General features: G+C 44.5%; 1 protein-coding gene and 1 long non-coding RNA gene across 5 annotated transcripts in view; one reads left to right on the top strand and one right to left on the bottom strand.

Annotated features, from left to right (window-relative positions):
* The window catches only part of LOC119976386, a 71,014-nt gene extending 45,794 nt beyond the window's left edge, over window positions 1-25,220 (bottom strand). The window contains exons 1-3 of the long non-coding RNA XR_005462920.1: window positions 25,170-25,220; window positions 18,849-19,001; window positions 4,259-4,367 (exon numbers count right to left, since the gene is read on the bottom strand). This is a non-coding gene — a long non-coding RNA (uncharacterized LOC119976386). The remainder of the gene's footprint in view (window positions 1-4,258; window positions 4,368-18,848; window positions 19,002-25,169) is intronic.
* The window catches only part of LOC119976369 (collagen alpha-1(XII) chain-like), a 370,037-nt gene that overhangs the window by 75,089 nt on the left and 267,250 nt on the right, over window positions 1-27,698 (top strand). For 3 of the 4 annotated variants that reach the window (XM_038816870.1, XM_038816860.1, XM_038816879.1), the window contains exons 13-20: window positions 2,985-3,254; window positions 4,152-4,418; window positions 5,329-5,521; window positions 12,242-12,366; window positions 20,473-20,622; window positions 20,730-20,849; window positions 25,929-26,093; window positions 27,346-27,492. In XM_038816870.1, coding sequence (XP_038672798.1) covers window positions 2,985-3,254; window positions 4,152-4,418; window positions 5,329-5,521; window positions 12,242-12,366; window positions 20,473-20,622; window positions 20,730-20,849; window positions 25,929-26,093; window positions 27,346-27,492 — 1,437 coding nt within the window. The remainder of the gene's footprint in view (window positions 1-2,984; window positions 3,255-4,151; window positions 4,419-5,328; window positions 5,522-12,241; window positions 12,367-20,472; window positions 20,623-20,729; window positions 20,850-25,928; window positions 26,094-27,345; window positions 27,493-27,698) is intronic. The other variant, XM_038816884.1, reaches the window with a different exon arrangement.

The raw sequence follows: 27,698 nt of genomic DNA, 5'->3' as shown, positions 1-27,698 counted from the left end.
TAATATGCATAAAGAAAATAAATTTGAAACATTGCACCAACTTCAATCAGATTCAAAGGCAGCTTATTGATGTTTAGTAGTCAAAGATAACATAGTGAGACCTCTCGCCTGGGAGTCACAGGGGAACTTGCATTTTGGGACTTTAGTCAGGCACTCTCTACTTAAAATATGGATTGGTTGCCATCTAGATGACATTTTAAATAGGCTCCTAAATACAGGGCCCACTGAGATTATACAAACACCTCATATATATTCAGTTTAGTGGTACATGAGGCATGGAGAGATGAACTGACAGAAAGCAGAGGGTCGGGTTAAATGGGTCCTTCTCTGGCTGGTGAACTGTAACTAGTGGGATAGCACAGGGTTCAGTCCTCAGACACCAACTGTTTACAATCTATGTAAATGATCTGCAAGCAGAGACAGAGTGTTACGTAGCAAAATTTTATACAAAATAGGGGGGAACACAGGCAGTGAAGCAGAGATATAGATTTTATAGACTGATATAGATAGGCTAGGAAATTGTGCCAAATTTTACAGATGGAGTTTAATGTGGATACATGTTAGGTTATCCATTTTGGCTGAACAAATAGTCAGGCAAATTGTTATCTAAATGGAAAGCAGATTCAAAATTTGCCTGGGCAGAGGGATCTGGGTGTCTTTGCTCATGAACCGCAGAAAGTCTGTATGCAGGTAAAAAATGTCATAAGAAAGACAAATGGAATGTTAGCGTTTATTGCAAAAGGACTGGAGTATAAAAGTAGAGAAGTTTTGTTGCAATTGTATGGGGTGTTGGTGAGACCACATCTGGAGTGTTGTGTCCAGTTTTGGTCTCTTTATTGGAGGAAGGATGTGGTGGCAATGGAAGCTGTTCAGAGGAGGTTCACCAGATTGATTCCAGGGATGAAGGGGTTGATGTAAGAGGAGAGATTAAACAGTTTGAGTTTATACTCCCTGGAGTATAGAGGATGAGAGAGGATCTGATCGAGGTATATAAAATACTAAAAGAGATTGATAAAGTAAATGTAGATCAAATGTTCCCCCTTGTGGGGCAATCTAGAACAATCTAGAACAGATATAGGTTGGGAGATGGTAAATTTAAAACTGAGATGAGGGGGCACTACTTCTCGCAGAGGGTGGTAAATTTGTGGAATTTACTGTCCCATAGTATGGTGGAATCTAAGTCATTAAATGGTTTCAAGAGGGAGATATATATATTTCTGATTTTAAAAAAACGGGTCAAACAGATATGGGGAACAGGCAGGGGGGGTGGCAGTTGAGACCAGGAAGAGATCAGCCGTGATCTGATTGAGTGGCGGAGCAGGTTTAATGGGCTGAATTGCCGACTTCTGCTCCTAATTCCTATGAATATATTTGAAGCACTGGGGGTGAGGTTTTGGAAATGAAGAATGTGACATGGAAAATAAGCAAAAATAGGTTTCTGTTTCTTTGGTGGGCTAACTAAGATAGGGACCATCACTGGGTAACATAAAGACAGTGCAGGAAGGGGCAGCTGACAATTGGGCTGTTTCAAAAAGGAACTAAACATCTTCTTGAGCAGGGCATAAATCTTTTATTTTTCCTGGAAGGTGTTTTTATGCTATTTTGTTTTCTTCAGCTGAATGCTTTCCCACAGGGATTGGTTAAATTTTAGTCAATTTTGAGGGGAAATGGGATAAATATTCAAAGGTGAAGATCGGCTCCAAGATCAATTGATGTAACAAACAACCAGACAAAATGGCCTGCTTTAGTGCTGGAAGATTTTATGAATCATTTCCCATTACTGTCCTCATCTGTTGCTTTGCACGAAGAAAGATCTTGACTAGCTTGACTAGATGCTTCCAAGGGGAAAAAACACTCCCACCATTTGTAGCCTTAGCACAATGATAATATCTTGATTAATGCAGCACCCCTTCAGGAGTAACAGCCCAGAATATACTCTGATTTCCTGGAGCGAGACTATGAACCCAGAGGCTGAGGTAGAACCAACTGAGTCAGATAACATGCACATGTTCACATCAGTGTCCACAGGTGCCTGCACACAAAGCTTTAGGCAATATTCTACGAACGGCGAATAGCACATTGTCAGCCTGTTTCACGTTGCTCCACAGCCAATGAACGAGGAGCATAGTAAAAGGGACTGATAATTTATTATTGTTCCAATTGCATCATGTTCATATTAACCCCACCCCCCCACCCCCTCCCCACACCCCCATACATAAACATAAACACACTTTTTGCCTCACACGTTTAAGAAAAAGTAGTGTGAATGATTAGTGGGATTGTGCATTTAAGGATAATTATATTTGGATGGGAAAAATTGGAAGCACCAGTTCCTGAGCAGTTTGGAATATTGAAATCACACGACTAAAGATCGTATCCAATCAGGAATGAGTAACATAGCATGTAAATTTGCTGAGGCATCTTTCAGTGCTGCTTGGCCTTGTTGGCAGGACTGCAGAACCTCTTCTCAGAGATTAAACGGATTGGGTAGAATTCATTACAGAACGACTGTATATGGAAGCAGTAAAGCTACTGGACCACAAAGCCCTTTTTTGTTCTGTGTTTTCTCCTCGCTTTTTTCCTCACACACATGCAAACATATCCAACTGCTACCTCAAGGGGAAAATGCCTTACTTCTCACACAATAAAAAAGCATAAATATTTCTGGACTAATCACTTTGTCAAAGCCACAACCAAATGCTCACAGACAGTTTGTCTGAGCAAGATTAGCTTTCACCACTGTCTCAGCTAAAACATTCCAGATCGTAACAATTTGCTGAGTAAAAAATAAATTGTCACCTTCCCTGGCTCTTCTGCAAACCACCATAAATCTGTATCCTCTAGTTACTGCCCCGAGGCTAAACCATTCCTTCCCATCTCATCTATCAACTATTTACTGGTGAAAGGATTACCGCAGTTGAGTTTGCAACATTATGGCCTTAATGATTTGAAACTCACTTTGCACCGATTTATTTGTTTTTCAGTACGTGGTCCTGCTCGTAACCTTGTGACAGAAAATGTCACCCCAACCACAATCGATGCTTCCTGGACACCAGCTCCAGGCAATGTATACAACTACCGTGTCACCTGGAAATCTCTCTATGACGATGATAGTGGAGAAAAGTGGGTCCCTGGGTACAGCACTGAAACAACATTGGAGAATCTGCGACCAGAAACCAAATACCAAATAATGGTTTATGCTTCATACGGCAGTGGGGAAGCAGATCCTCTTGAGGGAGAGGAAACCACTGATGGTACAGTAAATCTTGTAAAGACCAAAATCTTTACCTTCAAAAGCATAAACTAACTGGTTCAAATTTCAATGTTTTTTGTACTGAGGTGTGGTAATATTTTTAAAGTTAGGATACCATTGTCCGATGAACCATCAAGGTCTTGAATTTTGAAAGCAATGCGAAAAAATTACTCTCTTTTCTTCTCTGTCATTGACATCCTCCATAACCTGAAGTAACTCCTTTCTTGTGGCCTGTCTCCTGCCTGTTAGACACTGATTATCCTTCACTAATATGCACAATGCTCAGGCCCAACTTTGGTGATTTTGTGGTGACATGTCAGCCAGGTCTTGTATTGGCTACACATGTCATAATGTCCCCCTGCACAGGGATTGCTGAGTAACAATCAACAGTTCACGTTCCAGCATTGATATTCCCCTCCTTAATCCAGGTTTTCCTCAACTGAATTGATTCTCATCTGGCTGAGATCAACCAACTCAACATTAACAAGTTACCTACCTACAAACCTTCCTAACATGCATAGTTTCTCTACGGTTAATATTTAACTCTATCAACTTGCTAAATGCAATCCACTTAAATTGAACACAATAGAGTATTTTTGCAGTTAAATCAGACCTGCCTTAACAGGTTTGTCGTCTGTTTTACTGAAGTCTAATGTGCTTTCTTAAGTGGTTGGAAAAGATCAGTATTTTCAGTGTCCCAATTAATGTTTATACATTACCTTATTGCACTAAAACAGATTATGTGGTCAGTCAGCTGTTTGCTGTTTGTGGAAGTTTGCTGTCAGCAGTCTATTTGCCACTTTTCCCTACATTACAACAGCGATTACACTTCAAAAGTATTTCAAAATTATTTACCAAAACAACAACTACAATATTTTTCTCTTCTTCTGTTGAACAGCTACAACAGAAGCCAAGAGAGTGACCATATCAGACGAAACGGTCAGCACTTTCCGTGTGAGGTGGAAGCCTGCTCCGGGCCATGTGGTGAACTACAGACTTTCTTACCGGCCTGCTGTTGGAGGGAGGGTCATTGCCACCAAGGTTCCACCTCATCTGACCAGCACTGTACTCAGACGACTTCATCCCCAAACAGTTTACAACGTCTCCGTGATTCCTATGTACAGAGAAGGAGAAGGAAAATTACGATCGGGACAAGGAACTACAGGTGAGGCAGTGGTGGCTGAACCACATGCAATGAGATTTAGAAAAGTTTCTTAGCAGATAAGGCATTGCTGAGGCCTCTGAGTATGTATTTAATGTATTCTGTTTCTGCTGATTATATGTCCACGATATTATTCTAGAGTAATGTTCTATTGTCCAAGTAACTTGAACACATTGGTGGGGATTTTCTGGCCGTTCTCGCCAGAGGGATCTTTCGCTTCTGCCTTCGGCGAACTCCCGCCATGGGTTTCCCGTCGGAAGGGGATGAATTCAACGGGAAATCACATTGACAACAGCGGGGTCAGAAGATCCCGCTGCCAGCCAATGGACAATGGTGGGCTCAATGGACAATGGTGGGCTGCCTCCCACTGCCGAGAAACACAACGTGGGGGGAGTGGAAAATCCCACTTATATCCCAACTGACACTATTTCAATACTGAGGAATGCTGCACCATTAGAGGAGTCAGTGCTGTTTGTGGGATCTTGGTGTGCACAAATTGGTTGCCAATTTTCCTCCTACATTGCAGCAGAGACAACTTAAATGCATTAAGCATTTGCCATCTAAAATCACTAAAAGCAGTTTCTGTGCTGAAATGCATTAAAAAGAGGTCACTGTCCTCAGTCAGATTCTGCTCCTGAATTCTTCTGACCATCTGTTAGTGTCCTAACCACTCACTTCAGATATGCCAGAATAAATTGGATTTGGATTCTACCTGATTCTGTCTCTTCCCAGTTGTCAGATGGTAGGGAAGGGTTTGTGCCATGTTGCACAGAACTTCATAGCTGTGATACAACGGGGCAGGATGTTAAATTAGTTTGTTCCTGTCTGCATTTTCATATATCGATTTCCGTGAGCTATATTGTTTCGATGAAGTTCAGTTATTAACATTAGTTTTTTTTCCCTTCTCCAACAGCCTCACCATACAAACCTCCCCAAAACTTACAAACCTCTGAACCTGCACGATCTAGCTTCAGGGTGACATGGGAACCATCCCCAGGGGAGGTCATGGGATATAAAGTCATCTACCACCCAAGGGGACATGAAGAACAACTTGGGGAAATGGTGTTGGGGCCATATGACACAACTGTGGTGCTGGAAGAGCTAAGGTAAACACAAAATTGGGTAATATTCTTTATTTTGAAAGTAGAAAGGAAACTGGGAACATGTCTGCACCTCTATCATTGTATTAGTGAAATCATGAGCCTTAAGAGCAGATTGGCAAGATTTCTAGTCGCAAAATGAGATTATGATCTTGAGATTTCCACCTTTGATGTTCCTTACGCTGTGGAATATTTGCCAGTGATAGACTTGAGCTGTCTTACAGAAGATAGATGAAAGTAGCCAGGAATGATTTCAAAGAAGACCATTGGTTTCTTCTGCTATGATCCCAGTTGATTTTATAACTGGATGGGTAGATCTCAGAAAGGACCTTGGTTTAAAACACCATAGGCGTGATTTAATGATCTCATCGTGCCCGACTTGGTGACGCAATGAGGTTGTTTAATCTCGCGATGCTCGAAATGTCTCGCAAGATTTAAAGGAATCTTACGAAACATCATGATCTGGATCTCACACTCGCTGGCTGAAATTCAGACTGACATATTTAAGTGAGACATTAGGCTCATTTAAATATGTCTGCACCATATTCACCTGGGGCCCAGGAATGAAATGAAATGAACTAACAGCCATGCCTGTGACACCTTGCCAGGGTGCCGTTTAGCACTGGTAAACCAGGTATAACAGCACCTGGGAGGGGTCTCCCAAGCTATTGGAGACACCTGAGTGGTCAGGCTCTGGGCAGGATTCCTGCTGACACCTGGGTACCTTGGCGCTGCCAGCCTGGCACCTTAGCACTGCCCTGGACACCCTGGTAGTGCCACCCTAGCACTGCCAAGTTGCCTGGGTGGCACTACCAGGGTTGCAGGCTGGCAGTGCCAAGATGCAAAGGTGCCAGGTTTCCCATGCCAGGGATTAGGCCTATGGGTGCTGTGCCCTTAAGTGATGGGGTGAGGGGGGACTCGAGGACCCCGTGAGAGGTACGTGGGGTACAGTGCAGGGTCCAGAGGTTGTGATGGGGTGGCTGAATTGGGTCAAAAGATTGGGATGACATTTAAAAATGGCACCGGGATCCATGAATTCTCTTCCTACACTGGCAAGAACTTGACAGTGCCAGAAATGATGTAAACGCAACCTCAGCGGGGCATTCCTTGCCGAGACCCAAAAAAATGGCAAAATGCCATTGAATAGTGGAGCAGCACCAAGAATCACCCCGCTAAACTTGCCCAAATTGGTACTCTGTTTCTGTCCCTTTAAACCATGGGCCGCGATTCTCATCTGTCCTCACCCATCTTAAATGAGCGATCCCTTATTTAAATAATGGCTCCTGATGCTATATTCCTCAACAACATGAGGAAACATCTTCTCCACATCCACCCTGCAATACCCCTCAGGATCTTACATTTTTCAATTAAGTCACTCTTCACAACTCCAGTGGATACAAGCCCAGCCTGTCCAACCTTTCCTCATAAAGACCATTTCAGGTACTAGTCTGATAAACCTTCCCTGAACTGCTTCCAACGCATTAACATTTTCCTTAAATACGGAGATGAACACTGTACACAGTACTCCAGATGTGGCCTGGGGAGAGAATGAGGCTGTCCTGAGACCAGAAGACATAAGAGCAGAATTAGGCCACTCGGCCCATCAAGTCTGCTCCATCAATCAACCACGGCTGATATTTTTCTCATCCCCATTCTCCAACCTTCTCCCATAACCCCTGATCCCCTTATTAATCAAGAACCTATCTATCTCTGTCGGAAAATTTGCATACCGTTGCAACCGGTCCACATCAGACGCCATTTCCCAGGCCCTACACTAATCCCTAGAGCATCTCGAAAACAAGGACTCCTACATCAGACTCCTATTTATTGACTACAGTTCCGCCTTCAACGCCATAATCCCAGCCAAGCTCATATCAAAGCTCAAAAACGTAGGACTTGGCTCTCCATTCTGCAACTGGATCCTCGATTTTCTGACCAACAGACCACAATCAGTAAGAATGAACAACAACACCTCCTCCACAATAGTCCTCAATACCGGGGCCCCGCAAGGCTGCGTACTTAGCCCCCTACTCTACACTCTATACACACACGACTGCGTGGCAAAACTTGGTTCCAACTCCATCTACAAGTTCGCTGACGATACGACCATAGTGGGCCGGATCTCGAATAACGATGAGTCAGAATACAGGAGGGAGATAGAGAACCTAGTGGAGTGGTGTAGCGACAACAATCTCTCCCCAAATGCCAGCAAAACTAAAGAGCTGGTCATTGACTTCAGGAAGCAAAGTACTGTACACACCCCTGTCAGCATCAACGGGGCCGAGATGGAGATGGTTAGCAGGCTCAAATTCCTAGGGGTGCACATCTCCAAAATCTGTCCTGGTCCACCCACGTCGACGGTACAACCAAGAAAGCACCACAGCGCCTATACTTCCTCAGGAAACTAAGGAAATTCGGCATGTCCACATTAACCCTTACCAACTTTTACAGATGCACGATAGAAAGCATCCTATCTGGCTGCATCACAGCCTGGTATGGCAACTGCTCGGCCCAGGACCGCAAAAAACTTCAGAGAGTCGTGAATACCGCCCAGTCCATCACACAAACCTGCCTCCCATCCACTGACTCCATCTACACCTCCCGCTGCCTGGGGAAAGCGGGCAGCATAATCAAAGATCCCTCCCACCCGCTTACTCACTCTTCCAACTTCTTCCATCGGGCAGGAGATACAGAAATCTGAGAACACGCACAAACAGACTCAACAACAGCTTTTTCCCGCTGTTACCAGACTCCTAAATGACCCTCTTATGGACTGACCTCATTAACACTACACCCTGTATGCTTCATCTGATGCCAGTGCTTATGTAGTTACATTGTATATCTTGTGTTGCCCTATTATGTATTTTCTTTTATTCCCTTTTCTTCCCATGTACTTAATGATCTGTTGAGCTGCTCGCAGAAAAATACTTTTCACTGTACCTCGGTACACGTGACAATAAACAAATCCAATCCAATCCAAAAGACACTCAGTGATTTGGCCTCCACAGACTTCTGCGGCAAAGAGTTCTACAGATTCACCACCTTCTGGCTGAAGAAATTCCTGCTCATCTCTACAATACAATGAGGACACCAATCACTTGGCACCCAGCATAAAATGCAAACAGATCATCAGACGAAACAGATCATCATTGAAGGATCGTCCCTTCAGAATGAGATTTTGTCCTCTGATTCTAGTTTTTCTTCCAAGTGGAAACATCCTCTCCACGTCCACTGGATTCAGGCCTCGCAGTATCCTGTAAGTTTCAATAAGATCCCCCCTCATCCTTCTCAATTTTAACGAGTATAGGCCTAGAGTCCTCAACCGTTCCGAATACGACAAGCTTTTCATTCCAGGGATCTTCCTTGTGACCTCCTCTGGGCTCTTTCCAAGGCCAGCACATCCTTCCTTAGATACGGGGCTCAAAATTGCTCACAATACTCCAAATGGGGTCAGACCAGTGCCTTATACAGCCTCAGAAGTACATCCCTGCTCTTGTATTCTCGGCCTCTCGACATAAATGCTCACATTGCATTTGCCGACTGAACCTGCATGTTAACCTTAAGAGAATCTTTAACAAGGACTCCCAATCGTCTGGTTTCTCACTAATTCTCGCCACTTTGTATGCTTTTTCTTTTGCTTTTATGCTGTCCTTGACATCCCTCATCAGCCATGGATGCCTTGTCCTCTCAGCATGTTTCCTCCTCCTTGAGATGTATTTCTGTTGTGCCTCCTGAATTACCCCTAAAAACCCCTGCCATTGCTATTCCACTGTCTTACTTGCCGCAATAAAAATAAGGATTCATTTCCAAATTGTCAGATGTCTCAGCCGATTTCTGTTCACTCATGCAGAACCTTACATTTTTCCGCCTCTTTCAGTTTTTAAATTCAAACATTTAAACTCTTCCAAATGTGTACTATTGGAAGGCAAAGGGCTGGGTAATTTGCTCCATTGAATGTTATTGTTATGGAGAATTCTGGATGAAGAACCAAGGGCATCAAGATAGGAAGGGGAAGATAGGGCTAAGAAAGGAAACGTAATTTGGCTTCAGCAAATTTGGGTTTTCAATGGTTCCGGTGCTGGAAACTATTATTGCAAGCATGATCTTGGTAATGGAGCTCGCTGCCTCTGACCTCGGAGAAGGGCAAATGCCTTGGTGAGATTGAAAACATTCTCAATTTATTTACCTACTTATTATCAATAATAAAACAGCAGCTATGGACTCAAACTGAAAAGAGTCATCATTACTAACTTGGAAGGAGTGATTGTGATGATTGCAGCTCAGTTTGGGAAATGCAGTGGCTGGTTTGCATTATTCTTTTTACGGCTTACATCTTTTTTTCATTATGATCTGGTCGACTTTCTGCCAGCCCTTGGTTTTCACTCCACCTGGGCACAATGGCCCCGTGTGCCACGACAGCTTATCCCGGCTCAAACTGTGGCCTGGAAATAATCAGGGGATGGAGCTTCCCTCTGCATATTCCGAAGTAAATGCACGTTGATTACTTTATCTGTTTTCCATTAAGCCATGATGTAACTGTTTTTACACTTCCTTTTTGCTTCATCCTTTATTTTTTCTTACCTCAGATTACTTTAGAATTCAGTCACCTCCCATTGGTGCAATTATATTCCAGTGCTCCAGTTATTTACTTAACTATGTTACATGTTACTTGATAGAGTGAGGAAGGTAAAGTCTGAAATGGATTTTGATGCTCATGAGGGAGTTCTCATATTTAAACATTTACTTAATGCACTTTTGATTGCAACTATTTGGAATAGTTTGTCAATCAAAGACACTCATTGTTTTTAAAGAGAAACAGTTACGAAACAGTTACAGAATGCCTGTAGGATATTATATGCTCGTATTCGGCCCTGAGCTGGGCTCACAACCACATATCCACTACATTGTCAGGATCGCTTGTCTCCCATTCTGCAATGTTGTCCATCTCCCGCCCTGCCTTAGAGCATCAGCTGCTGAGCTCTTGTCCATGAGTCCAATGTTCCTCTGGCTGCCTCCCCACTCTCCATTATTATGACCTCATCCAAAACTCTGCTGCCACTATTCTGAGTTGCACCAACCCCTCTTGCTCATCGCCCCTGTTCTCACCGACTTACATCTATTTGTTGTGTTCAAATGGCCTCACCCCTCCCTATCTATGCAACAACCATCCCCCTCCAGTCCTACAATCCTCCGAGATCTCTGTGCTCTTTCAATTCTGGTCTCTTGCTCATTCCCGGTTTTCATCTTTCCACCATTCGTGGCTGTGCCTTCAGCTTCCTGGTTCACAGGTTCTGGAATTCTCTCCCTAAACTTCTCCACCTCCCTCTCCTCCATTATGTTGCTCCGAAAATTTACTCTGGCCCGAACCAAATCTTTTCCATGGGAAGCTCAGTGTCAAATAATACTCCTGTGAAATGCTTTGAAACACCAAGAGTTCCAAGAGAGAGCTGAACCGGGGGTCAGAGGTAAAAGGGACAGTGGAAGGTGCATTGCGGGGTGGGGGAGGGCACAGAAAGAAGTTTGGGACAATTTCCATCTCTGCTTGACCTACCCCCACTTCTCTCCACAAAAGATGTTCCAGGCTGCTATAAGAGAAAGAGATCCATGGAACGCTGTCTCTCAAAATATCGAGCAATGCTCTGATTGATGATTGAGATAAGGGTAAGACTCCCTAAGTTTTTTTCTTATTCCCTGCTGGTGCTTCGAACAAGGGACCAAAGATGTAGTTGCTTTGCAGTGAAGTTCTTCACTTTGATTGTAAATTTAAAAAAACTTTTTTTATGCCAACAAGCCCAGTGGGCTAGACAGCTGGGGCGAAATTCTCCGACCCCCCCGCAGGGTCGGAGAATCACCTGGGACCGGTGGAAATCCCACCCCCGCCGTGGCCGGAATTCTCCGCCACCCGGGAATTGGCGGGGTCGGGAATCACGTCCCTCCGCGCCGATCGGCGAGCCCCCTGCGGCGATTCTCTGGCCCGCGATGGGCCGAAGTCCCGCCGCTGAGAGGCCTCTCCCGCCGCTGTGCTTTCAATCACCTCTGGTGGTGGCGAGATTGGCAGCGCAAACGGACCCCCAGTGTCCTCGGGGCGATCGGACCACGGGGGGTACCTCCATGGTGGCCAGGCACGCGATCGGGGCCCACCAAATGGCGGGCGGGCCAGTGCCATGGGGGCACTCTTTTTCTTCCGCTGCCGCCGTAGCCTCCACCATGGCGGAGGTGGAAGAGAACCCCCCTATCGCGCATGCGGCGGTTGTGACATCAGCGGCCGCTGACGCACCGGCGCATGCACAAACCGGCGAAGGCCTTTCTGTCAGCCCCGCGCCGGAGGGTGGGCGTCAAAGGCCGTTGGCGCCGGTCTTGGCGCCAACCACTCCGGCGCTGGCCTAGCCCCCAAAGGTGCGGAGAATTCCGCACCTTTGGGGAAGCCCGACGCCGGAGTGGTTGGCGCCACCCCGCTACGCCGGGACCCCCCCGCCCCGCCGGGTAGGGGAGAATCCCAGCGCTGGTTTGTAATGCAGAACAAGGCCAGCAGCGCGGGTTCAATTCCCGTACCGGCTGAGAATTCTGAATTCTCCCTTTGTGTACCCGAACAGGTGCTGGAATGTGGCACGTAGGGGCTTTTCACAGTAACTTCATTGCAGTGTTAATGTAAGTCTACTTGTGATAATGAAAAGATTATTATTATTATGTCAAGCTGACACCGTGGCTCTGTTTTTGTATCTACAGAGCTGACACCACCTACAGAGTGGCAGTTTCCGGAATGTTTGAAGGTGGAGAAAGTTTGCCACTTCTCGGGGAAGAGCAGACAACCCTTTCTGATGAGCCGATGGTGATACCTACGGAACAGTCAGGTAACGAATGTGCTGATTGTTCAGTGATTTAACAGAATGCTTCTCTCCAAAGCAGTTACATATAAAGCACTGGTAGTAATAAAAACATAATGGAGGCCAATCAGCCACTTAAACCTGACTTATGTGACTTCCTGCATCTAGAGATACATGACTCAAACAAAACAGGTATTTAGGTCTTAAAGCAAATTACTGCGGATGCTGGAATCTGAAGCCAAAGAGAAAATGCTAGAAAATCTCAATAGGTCTTTGCAGCATCTGTAGGGAGAGAGAAAAGAGCTCATGTTTCGAGTCCAGATGATCTTTTAAAAGTATTAAGTCTGTTTTCCATAGTTTGTTTTGCCTGGAACAGGTCACTGGCCTGAAACTGTAGCTTTAGGGGCACCACTTGGCATTAAGTATGGTTGACTAGCTGTCTCTCCCACTCTCACTGCCTGCCGTAGGTATATAAGAAGCATTTACAGGTTAATAATCAACCTGTTTAGCTGTTTCTGAATACACCTTCTGTGATCATTAAACTCTGGAGTTGAACCTGGAGCATCGGTTCAAGGAGAGGGGTGTTACCCACCGTACGATTATATCATGGCTGATCTGCATCTCAACTCCATTGGTTCTGTAACTCTTAATACCCATAAATAACACAAAAGCTATCAGGGTCAGCTTTTAAATTTGCAATTGACCTCACCACCAAAACCTTCAATAATTCAACATTAAAATATTTTTAATACTTTGTGTATAGGTCATTCGTTGCATTGGGAATGGTGGAGTTTGTTATTATGGCAGCTGCTCCAAACTCTCCTGAAGTGCTTTGTAGCTGATGAAAGATGTGAATAAATAAAGTTTTAAAAAAAAAATTTAGATTAGCCAATTATTTTTTCCAATTAAGGGGCAATTTAGCGTGGCCAATCCACCTACTCTGCACATTTTTGGGTTGTGGGGGCGAAACCCACGCAGACACAGGGAGAACGTGCAAACTCCACACGGACAGTGACCCAGAGCCGGGATCGAACCTGGGACCTCAGCGCCGTGAGGCGGTTGTGCTAACCACTAGGCCACAGTGCTGCCCTGTGAATAAATAAAATTGATCCACATTCACATTTCTCAATTATTTTGCCCCAGAAGTCAATCAACACCTTGGTTCACTGATCATTGCTCAGCCACCCATTTTGGCGGCTTTAGGCAATTTAGTGCCCACCCATTGTTGGAGGGGCTGCTTCCAATCACGTTATGTTTCCATAGAACAGGATCTCCGGGCTGAGGGAAGGGGAGGATGAAATCCCATTCCTCTCAGATTATGAACGGAATAATTGGATAATGAGCAGGAGCTGAGGTGTAGCTTGGCAAAATGAGAAGGAAAGGGTTGTTTATTTGCTCCCTCCTGATGTCCAGAATTAGTGGTGATTGGCGATGGCCTAGGAGGTGGCTAAACGCCAGAGCTCCCAGGCATGGCCCTCAGGCCTTCTGGACCTTCACAACAGGGAGTGCCGCTGCCATTTCTGGTACTGCCTGCGGGGAGTATTTCTGAGGGCTGTCAACATGAAGAAGCTGAATTGTCACCAAGGACTACAAAGTAATAAACTAGGACTAAGTAATAAATTAGGTGTGTGTGTACGAATTGAGCCCCCACAGACTGGGGTATGAATTATGATCTCTTGTGAACATTTAATACACTCATGTGAAACTCCTTTTTCCATTGTGTTAAGGCAGTTGTGTTAAGCAGGCATTGCAAGAGGAAAGTAAATTATGTCACATTTAATGCAATTAATGCAATTAATTCTGCATTTAACCAGCGACCTCACACTTCCAAAGTGGTAATGGGACAGTTGCAAAATTGATTGCCTCCAAGTTATTACCTCAAAGTCAAATTAGGCTATTATACTCTACCCTATCATACTAACTGAAAATATTGGAGAAGCCTCATTTCGGAGGCGTAACATTATGTGCCATTATATTACAGAATTATTTTCCTTGGCTGAAGTTACCCATTGTAATTCGAAACTACAGAATACAACAGCGAATAAAAAGTGTCAATGTACTGCACCATGTATCAATAAAACAACAGAATATTCACAGGGACCAACAATCTAAACTCACTCGCTACAGTAGACTGAGTGAATGTTTGCAGAATAAATATTTCAAGCAGTGGTGCAGTTATATTTTAAGCAGGCGAGGTGGTTGGTTATGCACCTGCTTCAACATTTAAACCTTGCATTAGTTTCCTTACCTTTGAGCTGGAACTACTTGTCTTGCACTGAAATTTCACAATTGCAAAAACTCTAATTAAAAGGAAACCAAACCATAAGAACATAAGAAGTAGGAGCAGGAGTAGGCAATCTGGCCCTCGAGTCTGCTCCGCCATTCAAAAGACCATGGCTGATCTTTTTATGGATTCAGCCCCACACCCGCCCGCTCACCATAACATTTTATTCCTTTACTGTTCAAAAATCTATTTGCCTTTGTATAAAAAATCTTTATCGAGGTAGTCTCAACTGCTTCACTGGGCAAGGAATTCCACAGATTCATGACCTTTTGGGTGAAGAAGTTCCTCCTCAACTCAGTCCTAAATCTGCTCCCCCTTATTTTGAGGCTATGTCCCCTAGTTCCAGTTTCAACGGCCAGTGGAAACAACCTCCCTGCTCCTATCTCTTCACTTCATAATTGTTGTGTTATGCTTCTTCATGTACCATAAGCTGCTTCCTTGATGTTTGCTCTGACAAAGGAAGGTTCAGACTTGGAGATAGGTTTAACACATTTATTGAACAGTTAACAATTCTCCTATTTGAGTTTGACTCTCCTGCTAATCTTGCTATAGTAACTCAGTCTAACTAACCAGTCTGCTCTAAGCCATGCGGTGGGTGTGATGCTTCCGATCTGCCCGTCCTTCTCTCTTGGTGTCGCCTGTGGAAAAGAGAAAGAGCATGTGTGCCCTGTCCTTTTATATGGATTGCCCCCTTGTGGTAGTGTCACCTCTGGATGTCTTGACTGCCCATTGGGCATGTCCTATCTTACTAACCTATTGGTTGAATGTCTGTGTGTCATGATGTCTCTGATGCTCCATCTAGTGTTTATTTTGTCTTAGTGTGCATTAACCCCTTGTGTATTTACAGTGATGCACATCACCACAATAATTTTATATGTTTCTGTAAGATCCTCCATTCTTCTAAAGTCCAATGAGGATAGTCCCAGTCTACTTACTCTCTCCTCATAAACCAATCCTCTCAACTCCAGAATCAACCCAGTGAATCTCCTCTGTGCACCCTCCAGTACCAATACATCCTTTCTGAAGTAAGACCAAAACTGTACACAGTACTCCAGGTGTGGCCTCACCAGCACGCTATGCAGCTGCAACATAACCTTCCTGCTTTTAAACTTCATCCCTCTAGCAATGAAGGACAAGATTCCATTTGCTGTCTCAATTACAAAACAAAGAACAAAGAGAATAAAGAAAATTACAGCACAACAGCAGGCCCTTCGGCCCTCCAATCCTTCACCGACCATGCTATCCATCTGAACTAAAACCCCTTACTCTTCAGGCGACCATATCCCTCTATTCCCATCCTATTCCTATTCATGTATTTGTCAAGACACCCCTTAAAAGTCACTATCGTATCTGTTTCCACTACCTCCCCCGGCAGCGAGTTCCAGGCTCCCGCCATCCTCTGTGTAAAAATCTTGCCTTGTACATCTCCTTTAAACCTTGCCCCTTGCATCTTAAACATATGCCCTCTAGTAATTGACTCTTCCATCCTGGGAAAAAGCTTCTGACTATCCACGCTGTCCATGCCCCACATAATCTTGTAGACTTCTAATAGGTCGCCCCTCAACGTCCGTTGTTCCAAGGAGAACAAACCAAGTTTCTCCAACCTCTCCTCATAGCTAATGCCCTCCATCTTTTCTGTACCCTCTCCAAAGCCTCCACATCCTTCTGGTAGTGTGATGACCAGAATTGAACACCATCATGGGCGCGATTCTGCGCTCCCCAGGCCAGGTGGGAGAATCGCGGGAGGGCCGCTCTGGCACCCCCCCGCAATTCTCCCACCCCCCCCCCCCAAAATGGCGTGTCGCATTTTGCGACACGCTGCTTGGAGAATCGTGGGTCGCCATTTTTCACGGCGACCCGTGATTCTCCGGCCCGGATGGGCCGAGCGGCCTGCCGTTCCCAACCTGTTCACGCCGACGGCAACCACACCTGGTCGCTGCCGGCATGAAAGGTAAGTTTTGGGCCTGTGGGGGGGGCGGAGAGGGGATCGAGCACCACGGCCGTGCTCGGGAGGGGACTGGCCCGCGATCGGCGCCCACCGATCATCGGGCCGACGTCTCCAAGAGATGCACTCTTTCCTCTCCGCCGCCCCGCAAGATCAAGCCCCCACGTCTTGCGGGGCAGCGGAGGGGAAGACAGCAACCTGCGCATGCGCGGCTGACGTCACTAAGGCGCCGCTGGCCGTATCATTATCGGCACGCCGCCTTGACGCCAGCGTCAAGGCCCGGCGGCCGAGTTGCACGAAACGCCACTCCTAGCCCCCCAGGGGGGGAGAATAGGGTACGAGGAGCGGCCTCCGACGCCGTCACGAAACACTCCGGGTGTCACGACGGTGTCGGCCGTTGCGGAGAATTCTGCCCCATATCCCAAGAGCGGTATAACTAAGGTTTTATAAAGCTGCAACATGACTTAGCTGTACACCCAGATCACTCTGCCTATCAACTCTTAAGAGTTTTGCTATTTACTGTATATTTTCCAACTATATTAGACCTTCCAAAATGCATTACCTCACATTTATCTGGATTAAACTCCATCAGCTGAGAATCTCTCGCTCAAATCCCTCTGATGGCACATCGCTAGCACAGTGGTTAGCACTATTGCTTCACAGTGCCAGGGTCCCAGGTTCGATTCCTGCTTGGGTTGGTATGTGCGGAGTCTGCACATTCTCCCTGTGTCTGCTTGGGTTTCCTCTGGGTGCTCCCATCTCACGCTCCATCTGTATTTCAAATTCAACCATACTGTGATCACTCCTTCCGAGAGGATCCCTAACCATTAGATCATTAATTATTCCTGTCACATTACACAGGACCAGATCTAGAATAGCTTGCTCCCTCGTGGGTTCCATTACATACTGTTCGAGGAAACTATCGCAGATACGTTCCACAAACCCCTCATCAAGGCTGTCCTGACCTACCTGGTTTGACCAATCAACATGAAGATTAAAATCCCCCATGTTAATTGCCATACCATTTTTACATGCATCAGTTATTTATTTGTTTATTGCCCGCCCCATCGTGATGTAATTATTTGGTAGCCTATAGAGTACGCCTTTTAGTGTCCTTTTCTCCTTACTATTTCTAATTTTCACCCAAATGGATTCAACCATTTTCTCCATAGAACCTATATCATTTCTCACTACCGCCCTGATGTCATTCTTAAATATCAGAGCTACACCCTTACCTTCCTGTCTGTCCTTCCGAACAACCTGATACCCCCAGATATTTAACTCCCAGTCATGACCATCCTTGAAGCATGTCTCTGTAATGGCCACTAAATCATTCTCATTTGTGATAATTTGTCCCGTCAACTCATTTATCTTGTTTTGTATGCTACGGGATTCAAGTAAAGTGCCTTTATGCTAGTTTTTATACCTTCTTTGTGAATCCTAATACCTCCATTAATAACATCTCCTGAGTTCTTCTTCCCTTTATCTTTTTTTCATAACTTTCCATGTAGTTGTACCCACCCCCCAACGTGCTAACCTGCTGTTTTGCTTCCCATTCACCATTTTACTTCCTGTAGTTTTACCTTTCCCTTCTTGCTAGTTTAAAGTCCTTGATACCACTCTATTTATCCTCTCCGCTAGAACACTGGTCCTAGATCGGTTCAGGTAGAGTCTGTCCCAACTGTACAGATCCCTCCTGTTCCAACATTGATGCCAATGCCCAATGAAACCACTTGGAACTTTTATTATTGAACTTTAATAAATGGGCAACAACAAAGCTTACTGATGAAGGCTTTGTAACTGAAGGACAATAGATTAGTTTGAATGCAGGGCTTGGAGTTTCCACTCACAAAACTTAACGTTCAATCTTTGCAGCAATAAATCTTCTCTGACTACATTCTTCTTTGATTTGTTTATATTCAGGCATTCACCTGTTTAACTGAATTGACATAACATTCACAGATGAGTGTACTAAATGATCATATGGGAAATTTGCAAGTTTGATCTTATCCTGTCGCAAAGTTTACCAGTGTAGCTATTTTCCAGTTCACTGAACACATTGTAAGATGTCTTTACTTGCTTCAAAATATAAACTTGTTCTTTTTTTTCCAGTCATGATCATGCACAGTATTTATATCGCACATGGATCAGCAACTCTGATTAATACTTATTTCTCCCTTTGGGATGCAATAGAATATTAATTTTTGATGTTCATTTAGAAGAGGACTTCCCCCATGCCCATTCCATTTTAATTTAGTAGCTAACACTGTATCCGCTTACCGTATTTCGCCCATTGAAACAGGAGTCACACATGAGCACGGAAGAAACATGTTGAGCCATCGAGTGAATTAACCAAGCTGAGTACACATCAGGGCAAAAGCCATAAGTTATTGCATGTTATGTAGCCAGCAATTGCGTGGATTGTCACGAAATCTGCAAAAAAAGAAAGTGTTGTTGAACTAGTCGCAAGCACGCTACAAATTTAAATAAACATTATTTTCAACACCTCTCTGCGTATTGTGGTCTTTGGTGTTTGTGCAATGCAATCTTTTACATTTTCTTCCCATGTATTAAAGCTTTCTGCCTCCAGCTAAAGAGAATTGTTTCATACTTCAGTTCATTTATGCAAATAATCGAGCTTGAGAAACTTGGATACTGTTTTTTAGTTTGTGTTGTGTGTTTTCGTGTTGAAATCATGAACATTTATATGTGATTATATTAATGTACCTGTTGTTTGATTTGCTAGAATTGAGTATGTGATTTGCTGTATCATCGTTTTCCTCCAATTTGGTGTTCTTATAGCATTTGGTTTGGGATTGGACACAATGAATGTTTGATATTGAATACAAAGGATCTTCAAAAACATTGGATACATTTAAGCTGGAGAGCATTAAGGAAGTTCTCCGTAAAGTAATAACCCTTATTCAAAATGAACTGACAAGGAAGCTGGTAATCCAAGGTCATTGAGAGTTGGGGTGCTTCAATGAGGGAAGATAAAATTGGGTAATTTGACAATTGATGAGTCTACTTTGTGGAATAATAGATAATTAATGATCCATTGCATAAAATTCTGATGCAAAAAGCTACATTGAGTGTTAACTTTGGAATATATTATTTGTAGCTACGTGCTAGGGTTAAAGTATAAATATCTATCCATGACCAATGGTGTTGTAGCTTTAAAAAGGTGCATTTTTCATTCAAAAGAAAAGCTGCTAAAATGTATTTTCTGTTCTGCTTAAAAACATGTGACACAAATGTGTGAACTGCAACTAAATATGCCTTTGTGTCACGTATACGTAATAATATAAGCTTGGCTGGTATGGAAATTGAAATTGGGCTCCTGGCATCACTCCGCATCACAAACCAGCTGTCCAGCCATTGAGCTAACAGACCCCCTAGGTTATTCATCAAGGCCTCTACCTTCTCACCTTGCCCCTTAGCGGAGGTGTGGTGACCCTCAGATTAAATCACCATTTGTCAGCTCTCTCTTGAAGGGGAGAGCAGCCACTGGTCCTCTGGGACTGTGACAAAATTATACTATGATATTGTGTGACAAAAGTGACATAAAACTATTCTCCCATGTCAAACCAAAAAAGGTTTGGTCAACCTATTGTCATGAAGCCACTGTCACTTTTAACTCCAATTTCATTCCTAAACTCTATAGAGATCATTTAATGTCAGTTGCAAAGGTGAGCATTACAGCAAATTCTCACTGTATTTACTTTTGTTGCATAGCCATTTCTGATGCAAATTGTCTTTTATATTTTGACGATTACATGTCTAATTGTCAAATAACTGAAACAGAAAGTGATGCTTAATACATATAATTTCTTTTTTTTAAAGTAGACTCAAAGTTTGTATCAAAAATGTGTTCCTCGTGATAACTGTTTTCCAACTGTGACAGGGGTGCAATGTACCACCAAGGCAGCTGCTGATATCGTACTGCTTGTGGATGGATCATGGAGTATTGGGCGACTTAACTTCCGCCAGATCAGAAGCTTCATCGCCAAGCTGGTTCAAGTCTTCGATATTAGTCCAAGAAGAGTACAATTTGGTGAGCTCTCCCTTTTTATTAGCTAGTCTGGTTTCAATCCATCAACTTGCTTATCTCCATCCCTCCACAAATGAAAAAAAAACACACTACCTTGTCTGAATATTCAGGTTTGGCCCAGTACAGTGGAGATCCAAGGACCGAGTGGAACCTGAACACATACAAGGACAAGCAGAGTTTACTGACTGCTGTGGCTGCTTTACCTTACAAAGGCGGCAACACCTTAACAGGTAAGCTGTTTTATCCTGTGGAACCAGAGCTATGGATCAGAGGATAGGATAGCTGCTGAACAGGCAGAAATAGTATGCAGCGAGTCTGTGAGGAAGGATAGACAGTTGATAAGACAAAGTTGCACTCAGTGAAATGGGTTTAAGTGTGTCTGTTTCAATGCAAGGAGTGTCAGGAATAAGGGAGATGAACTTAAAGCATGGATTAGCACTTGGAACTACGATGTTGTGGCCATTACAGAGACATGGGGCGAGATTCTCCGCAAATGCGGAGAATCATAAAGGCTGCCGTGGGACAGGCCGTGACCCACGGCAGCCTTCGCGCCCACTTCTGGGGCCGATTCTCCCCCCCGGGCGGGGCTAGGAGCGCGGCCCCATGCGTCACGGCGGCGCGGCCTTGACGATGGTCGTCAAGGCCATACGTCAAGCGTCACGCCGGCTGACGCGGCCGATGACATCAGCGCATGCGCAGATGCCGTCTTTTCCCTCAGCCGCCTCGCAAGATGTGGCGGCTTGATCTTGCGGGGCGGTGGAGGGAAAAGAGTGCGTCCGTTACGGACGCACTGCCCGCGATCGGTGGGCACCGATCGCGGGCCTATGCCCCACTTGGCACAGCCGTGGTACTGCTGTGCCAATCGGGACCCCAGATGCCCCAACACGGCAGCAAACACACCTGCTCGCTGCCGTCATGAAACGGGCGCCAGATGGGCATCTGGCGCCCGTTTCATGACGGCAGCGAGCAGGTGTGTTTGCTGCCGTGTTGAAACGGATGTGAAGGCCTCGCTCGGCTGATCGGTCTCGGAGAATGAGCGGCGATTTGTGGCATGGGTTAGGCGTGGGGGGGAGAATAGCGGGAGGGCGTGAAAAATGTCGGGAGGCCCTCCCGCTATTCTCCAACCCGGCGTGGGGGGCGGAGAATCGCGCCCACGGATTTCAGAGGGGCAGGAATGGTTGTTAGATGTTCTGGGGTTTAGATGTTTTAAGAAGATTAGCGAGGGAGGTAAAAGTGGAGGGGGAGTGGCACTGTTAATTAGGGAGTGCATCACAGCTGTAGAAAAGGATGTTGTCGAGGAGGGTTTCTCTACTGAGTCAATATGGGTGGAACATCAGAAACAAGAAAGGAGCAGTCACTTTATTTGGAGTTTTCAATAGACCTCCCAAGAGCAGCAGAGACATGGAGGAACAGATTGGGCGACAGATCTTGGAAAGGTGCAGAAGTAACAGAGTTGTTGTCATGGGTGACCAACTTCCCTAATATTGACTGGAACCTCCATCTTTAGGAAGGAGCAGATTTTGTCAGGTGTGTACAGGAAGGATTCCTGACTCAATATGTAGACAGGTCGATTGGGGGGAGGCCACATTGGATTTGGTGCTTGGCAACGAACCAGGCCACGTGTCAGATGTCTCGGTGGGAGAGCATTTCGGTGACAATGACCACAACTCCTTGACCTTTACCATAGTCATGGAGAGGTATAGAAACAGACAGTATAGAAAGGTATTTAATTGGGGGAGGGGAAATTATACTGCTATTAAGACAGGAGCTGAGGAGGATAAAGTGGGAACAGTTGTTCTTGGGGAAATGCACAACAGTAATGTGGGGGTTGTTTAAGGAGCACTTGCTGCGTGTGCTAAATAGTTTTGACCCACTGAGACGAGGAAGGAATGGTAAGGTGAAGGAGCCTTGGATGACAAGAGAAGTGGAGCTCCTAGTCAAGAGGAGTTTACGTAAGGTTGAGGAAGCAAGGATCTGGCATGGCTCTAGAGGGTTACAAGGTAGTCAGGAAGGAACTCAAAAATGGACTTAGGAGAGCTAGAAGGGGGCATGAAAAAGTCCGGGCAGGAAGGATTAGGCAAAACGCCAAGGCATTCTACACTTATGTGAGAAATAAGAGGATGAACAGAGTGAGAGTAGGGCTGATCAGGGATAGTGGGGGGAACTTGTGCCTTGAGTCTGAGGAGATAGGGGAGGCCCTAAATGAATATTTTGCTTCAATATTCACGAGAGAGAGGGACTTTGTTGCTCAAAAAACAGCGTGAGCCAGGTTAATAGACTCGAACAGGTTGATATTAAGAAGGAGGATGTGCTGGAAATTTTTAAAAGCATCAAGATAGATAAGTCCCCTGGGCCTGACAGGATATACCCAAGGTTGCTACGGGAAGCGAGGGAGGAGATTGCTGCGGCGTGATCTTTGCTTCCTCACTCTCCACTGGAGTAGTACCGGATGATTGGAAGGAGGCGAATGTTGTTCCCCTGTTCAAGAAAGAGAATACGGAAATCCCTGGGAATTACAGACCAGTCAGCAAAATATTGGAAAGGATTCTGAGAGATAGGATTTATGATTATTTAGAAAAATATAGTTTGATTAAAGATTGTCAGCATGGCTTTGTGACGGGAAGGTCATGCCTCACAAGCCTCATTGAATTATTTGAGGATGTAACGAGAAACATTGATGAAGGTCAGGCAGTGGATGTGGTGTATATGGATTTCAGTAAGGCATTTGATAAGGTTCCCCATGGTAGGTTCATTCAGAAAGTTAGGGGGCATGGGATACAGGGAAATCTGGCTGTCTGGATACAGAATTGGCTGACCGAAAGAAGACAGCGAGTGGTAGTGCATGGAAAGTATTCTGCCTGGAGGTCGTTGACTAGTGGTGTCCTGCAGGGATCTGTTGTGGGACCTCTGCTCTTTGTGGTTTTTATAAGTGACTTAGATGAGGAAATGGAAGAGTGGGTTAGTAAGATTGCCGATGACACAAAGGTTGGTGGAGTTGTAGATAGTGTTGAGGGCTGCTGCAGGTTACAACAGGACATTGACAGGATGCAGAGCTGGGGTGAGAAGTCGCAGATGGAGTTCAACATGGATAAATGTGAAGTAATTCAATTTGGAAGGTCGAATTTGATTGCTGCATACAAGGTTAAAGGCAGGATTCTTAGAAATGTGGCGGAACAGGGTGATCTTGGGGTCCACGTATATAGATCCCCCAAAATTGCCACCCAGGTTGATCAGGTTCTTAAGAAGGCGTATGGTGTGTTGGCTTTCATTAGCAGGGGGATTGAGTTTAAGAGCCGTGAGGTTTTGCCGCAGCTTTATAAAACCCTGGTTAGAACCACACTTGGAATATTGTGTCCAGTTCTGGTTGCCTCATTATAGAAAGGTTGTGGATGCTTTGGAGAGAGTGTAGAGGAGATTTACCAAGATGCTGCCTGGACTGGAGGGCATGTCTTATGAAGAAAGATTGAGAGAGCTCGGGCTTTTCTCACTGGAGCGAAGAAGGAAGAGAGGTGACTTGATAGAGGTGAACAAGGTGATGAGAGGCATGGATAGAGTGGATCGCCAGAGACTTTTCCCCAGGGCAGAAATGGCTGTCACGAGGGGACATAATTTTAAGGTGATTGGAGGAAGGTGTAGGGGACATGTCAGAGGTTTACACAGAGAGTGGTGAGTGCGTGGAATGCACTGCCAGCAGAGGTGCTGGAGTCAGAGTCTTTAGGGACATTTAAGTGATTCTTAAATGGACAGCAATAAATTGAAGGGGTGTAGGTTAGGTTGATCTTAGATCAGGATAAATGGTCGGCACAACAGCGTGGGCCGAAGGGCCTGCACTGTGCTGTACTGTTCTATGTTCTATCCGGATGTTCATTTAGGCACAAAGGAGTGAGAACAAGCCATTCAGCCCCTTTAATCTGTTCCACTTTTCAGTTAGATCATAAGTGATCTGCAGTTTAACTCCGTCCACCTGTCCTGATTCAACAACTCCTAATTAACACTCTTACCTCACACTTGATCTCAGTTTTAAAGTATTCAGTTGACGACCCCCCTCCCCCCTCTTCAATTTTCACTGCTTTTGGGGGGGGGGGGGGGAGAGTTTCACATTTACTCCATAATCTGATTGAAAATGTGTTTTCTGACTTTATTCCTGAATGAATGACCGAAATCTAATTTTATGATTAAGCTCCCTGTTCTGAACTCCACCACCAGTGGAAATAGTTTCTCTATATCTACCTGATCAACATCTTTAAACACCTCAAGTAGATCATCCTTAATCTTCTATAATCAGAGGAATGCAAGCCAAGTCAATGCATCCTGTCTTCATAATTTAAACCTTTTACGTCAAGGTATTATTCTGGTGAATTGACAACTGTGTCCCTGCTGGGATGAAAATCTCCTCCCTGAAGTTAGGAACCCAGAGTTGAACACAGTACTCTAAATAAGCCCTTGTTGGAGCTTTATAGACCTACAAAATAATTTATTATCATACCCCTTTCATATTGCATTGGCCATTACTCAGAGGCTCTAAAAGTAAAGGAATAATATGCATTTACCGTGAATTCTCGAGATGTGGGAGATTGAAGCTGGGTTTAATAGATGGCAGCCTTTGAAATAAATGAAAGGTAACCACTCTAAATATTCAATGAAATTTCAATGTTCAAGATTACAAAATCTGTAAAGCTTTCCTGTCACCTCTTACTTTCTATAGGAAAGCTTATAATACATTTTGTTGAAATTTTGTTTATTTTTCTGAGGATTGAAAATTCACAATGTGCGAATCATAAAATAATTAAACCCTCTCCCCATGGAGTTCTTATGTTCTTTCAAGGGGATTTAAGAATTTCCACCAATGGGAAAAATAAATTTTGGTATCTTAGTCATAGACTGATTTGCCGTGTTGGAGGGCAGACTCAGAGGTGGGAACAATGATTACTCCTTCCAGACATGAATCCCCCACTGGCTGATGATGCAATGGTTAGAGACCATGAGCGGAATTTTCCGGCCATTGCGAATGCCTTTTCCCGTCGGAAGTGCACACCCGCCTGCATGGGGTGGATTCAATGGGAAATCCCATTGCCAAGTAGCGGAAGCATAGAATCTTGCCGCCAGCGAACGGCGTACCACTGACAAATATGCAGCTGGGGGATCGGAGAATCCCGCCCCATTTACTAATCAGCATTCATCGAACCCTTCACCTTGTAACTCAAAGGAGAAAATACGATCTCTTAGTCAAAGCCTTCAACCAACTACTGGTATAAAAGTGAATCTTCCCTCAATCATTGACACAAGGTGCCCTTTTTTGTTTGTCTCAGGCATGGCTCTCAGCTACATATTGGAAAAGAACTTCAAGGCTGATGCAGGTGCTCGTCCAAATGCTCGCAAGATCGGTGTCCTCATCACCGATGGCAAGTCACAAGATGATGTTGCCCTCCCCTCGGAGACTTTGCGGGAGATGGGAGTGGAGCTGTATGCCGTTGGTAAGTTGATATGGTGTAAAAGGGAGGGCCCTCTCGAAGCTGGAAGGGATGTTGAGTATTGAAAATATGTTAGGAAGATCAGGCTCTGTGACAGAATACCCAAACTCTGAACTTGACCGATCAATGTAGTATCATTATTATAAGTCTAATCTGACACTCTGACCCCTCATATACCAGTCGAGTTTCTTTGACAGACTGACAATTTAGCTGATTGTAATTTTTAATTTCGATATTTTTTAAAAGACAAAGTTAAAAGTCTCAAGCTGACAATAGTGGGATTTGAAATTGCATTCTCTGGATTGCTAGTATAGTGACATGTACACTATGATATCCATCTCAGTTAATATCTGTTGCATTAAGTTTCACAAAAAGACTTTAGCATGAGGGTAATTTACAAAGTTTGTAATTGATAGCGAATCATACTAAATTTTACATATGCAATTCTGTTCTGAGGACTGAGCATTGGAAATTGTTCCTCAATATTCACAACCTCTCAGGCATTACATTGAATTAAGGATGGGAAAGATGTTGCTGAATCCACTTCAGGAGGCCTAGTTTCTAATACTCTCGCTAATAAAATGCCTGAGGGATCTTTTATTGGAGGGAAGGGGTTGGTGGTGGAGTATTACATGCTGAAGTATGAAACCCGTGACCAGCGAGACCATTAATAGGATAAGGCTTTTGAAGGGGTGTAAAGTGATTGGAAGAGAATTGTAGAGCGCTGGGATCGGTTAAGGGATATTACATAGACTACATCAGAACCTAAAGATGGGTTGAAGAAATTTTGGATGGGGAGGGAGGATGGAAAGATTTGAAGATTTGAGGTCATTGTGCTGTACCTTTCAGTAATTTTTGAGTTTTTAAAATTCTTTTGTGGGATGTGGGCTTCGCTAGCAAAGCCAGTAATTTTTGCCCACCCCTAATTTCCCTTGAACTAGTGGCTGGCTCAGTCATTTCATTGGGCATTTAAGAGTCAACCACGTAGGTCAGACCAGGTCAGGGTGGTAGATTTCCTTCCCTGAACCAGATAGGTTTTTACGGCAATCTATGATCGTTTCATGGTTACCTCAGACTAGCTTTTAATTCCAGATTTATTAATTAAATTTAAATTCGACCAGTTGCCATCATGGGATTTGAACCCATGTCCCCAGAGCATTAGCCTGCACTTCTGGATGACTAGTCCAGCAACATCACTATTATGCCACTGTGTCCCTGTGAATACTGATTATTGTCCATTCTGATGTTTTTTTAGGTATTAAGAATGCTGATGAAGCTGAATTGAGAACGATTGCGACTGATCCAGATGATGTCCATATGTACAATGTAGCTGATTTTGCTCTTCTTGTTGAAATTGTTGATGACCTCACCACAAACCTCTGTAACAGCGTGAAGGGGCCAAGTAAGAAATAATATTTGATATTTGATTTCAATAAGCACTGCCCAGAGAATCATGCAGCATTGAAGGAGCCCATTTGGCCTATTATGCCTGTGCAAGAGCTATTCAATTCATCCAACCCTGCTGCTCTTTCCCCACGGCCCTCCAGATCTTTCTGTTCTCAAATATTCATCCAATTCCCTTCAGTTTCAGGAGTCAGAAATGGAGTG

Source organism: Scyliorhinus canicula, chromosome 1, assembly GCF_902713615.1.
Source record: "Scyliorhinus canicula chromosome 1, sScyCan1.1, whole genome shotgun sequence".
Taxonomy (NCBI): domain Eukaryota; kingdom Metazoa; phylum Chordata; class Chondrichthyes; order Carcharhiniformes; family Scyliorhinidae; genus Scyliorhinus; species Scyliorhinus canicula.
The sequence above is the reverse complement of the archived record's forward strand: the minus strand, read 5'-3'. Positions and strand labels throughout refer to the sequence as shown.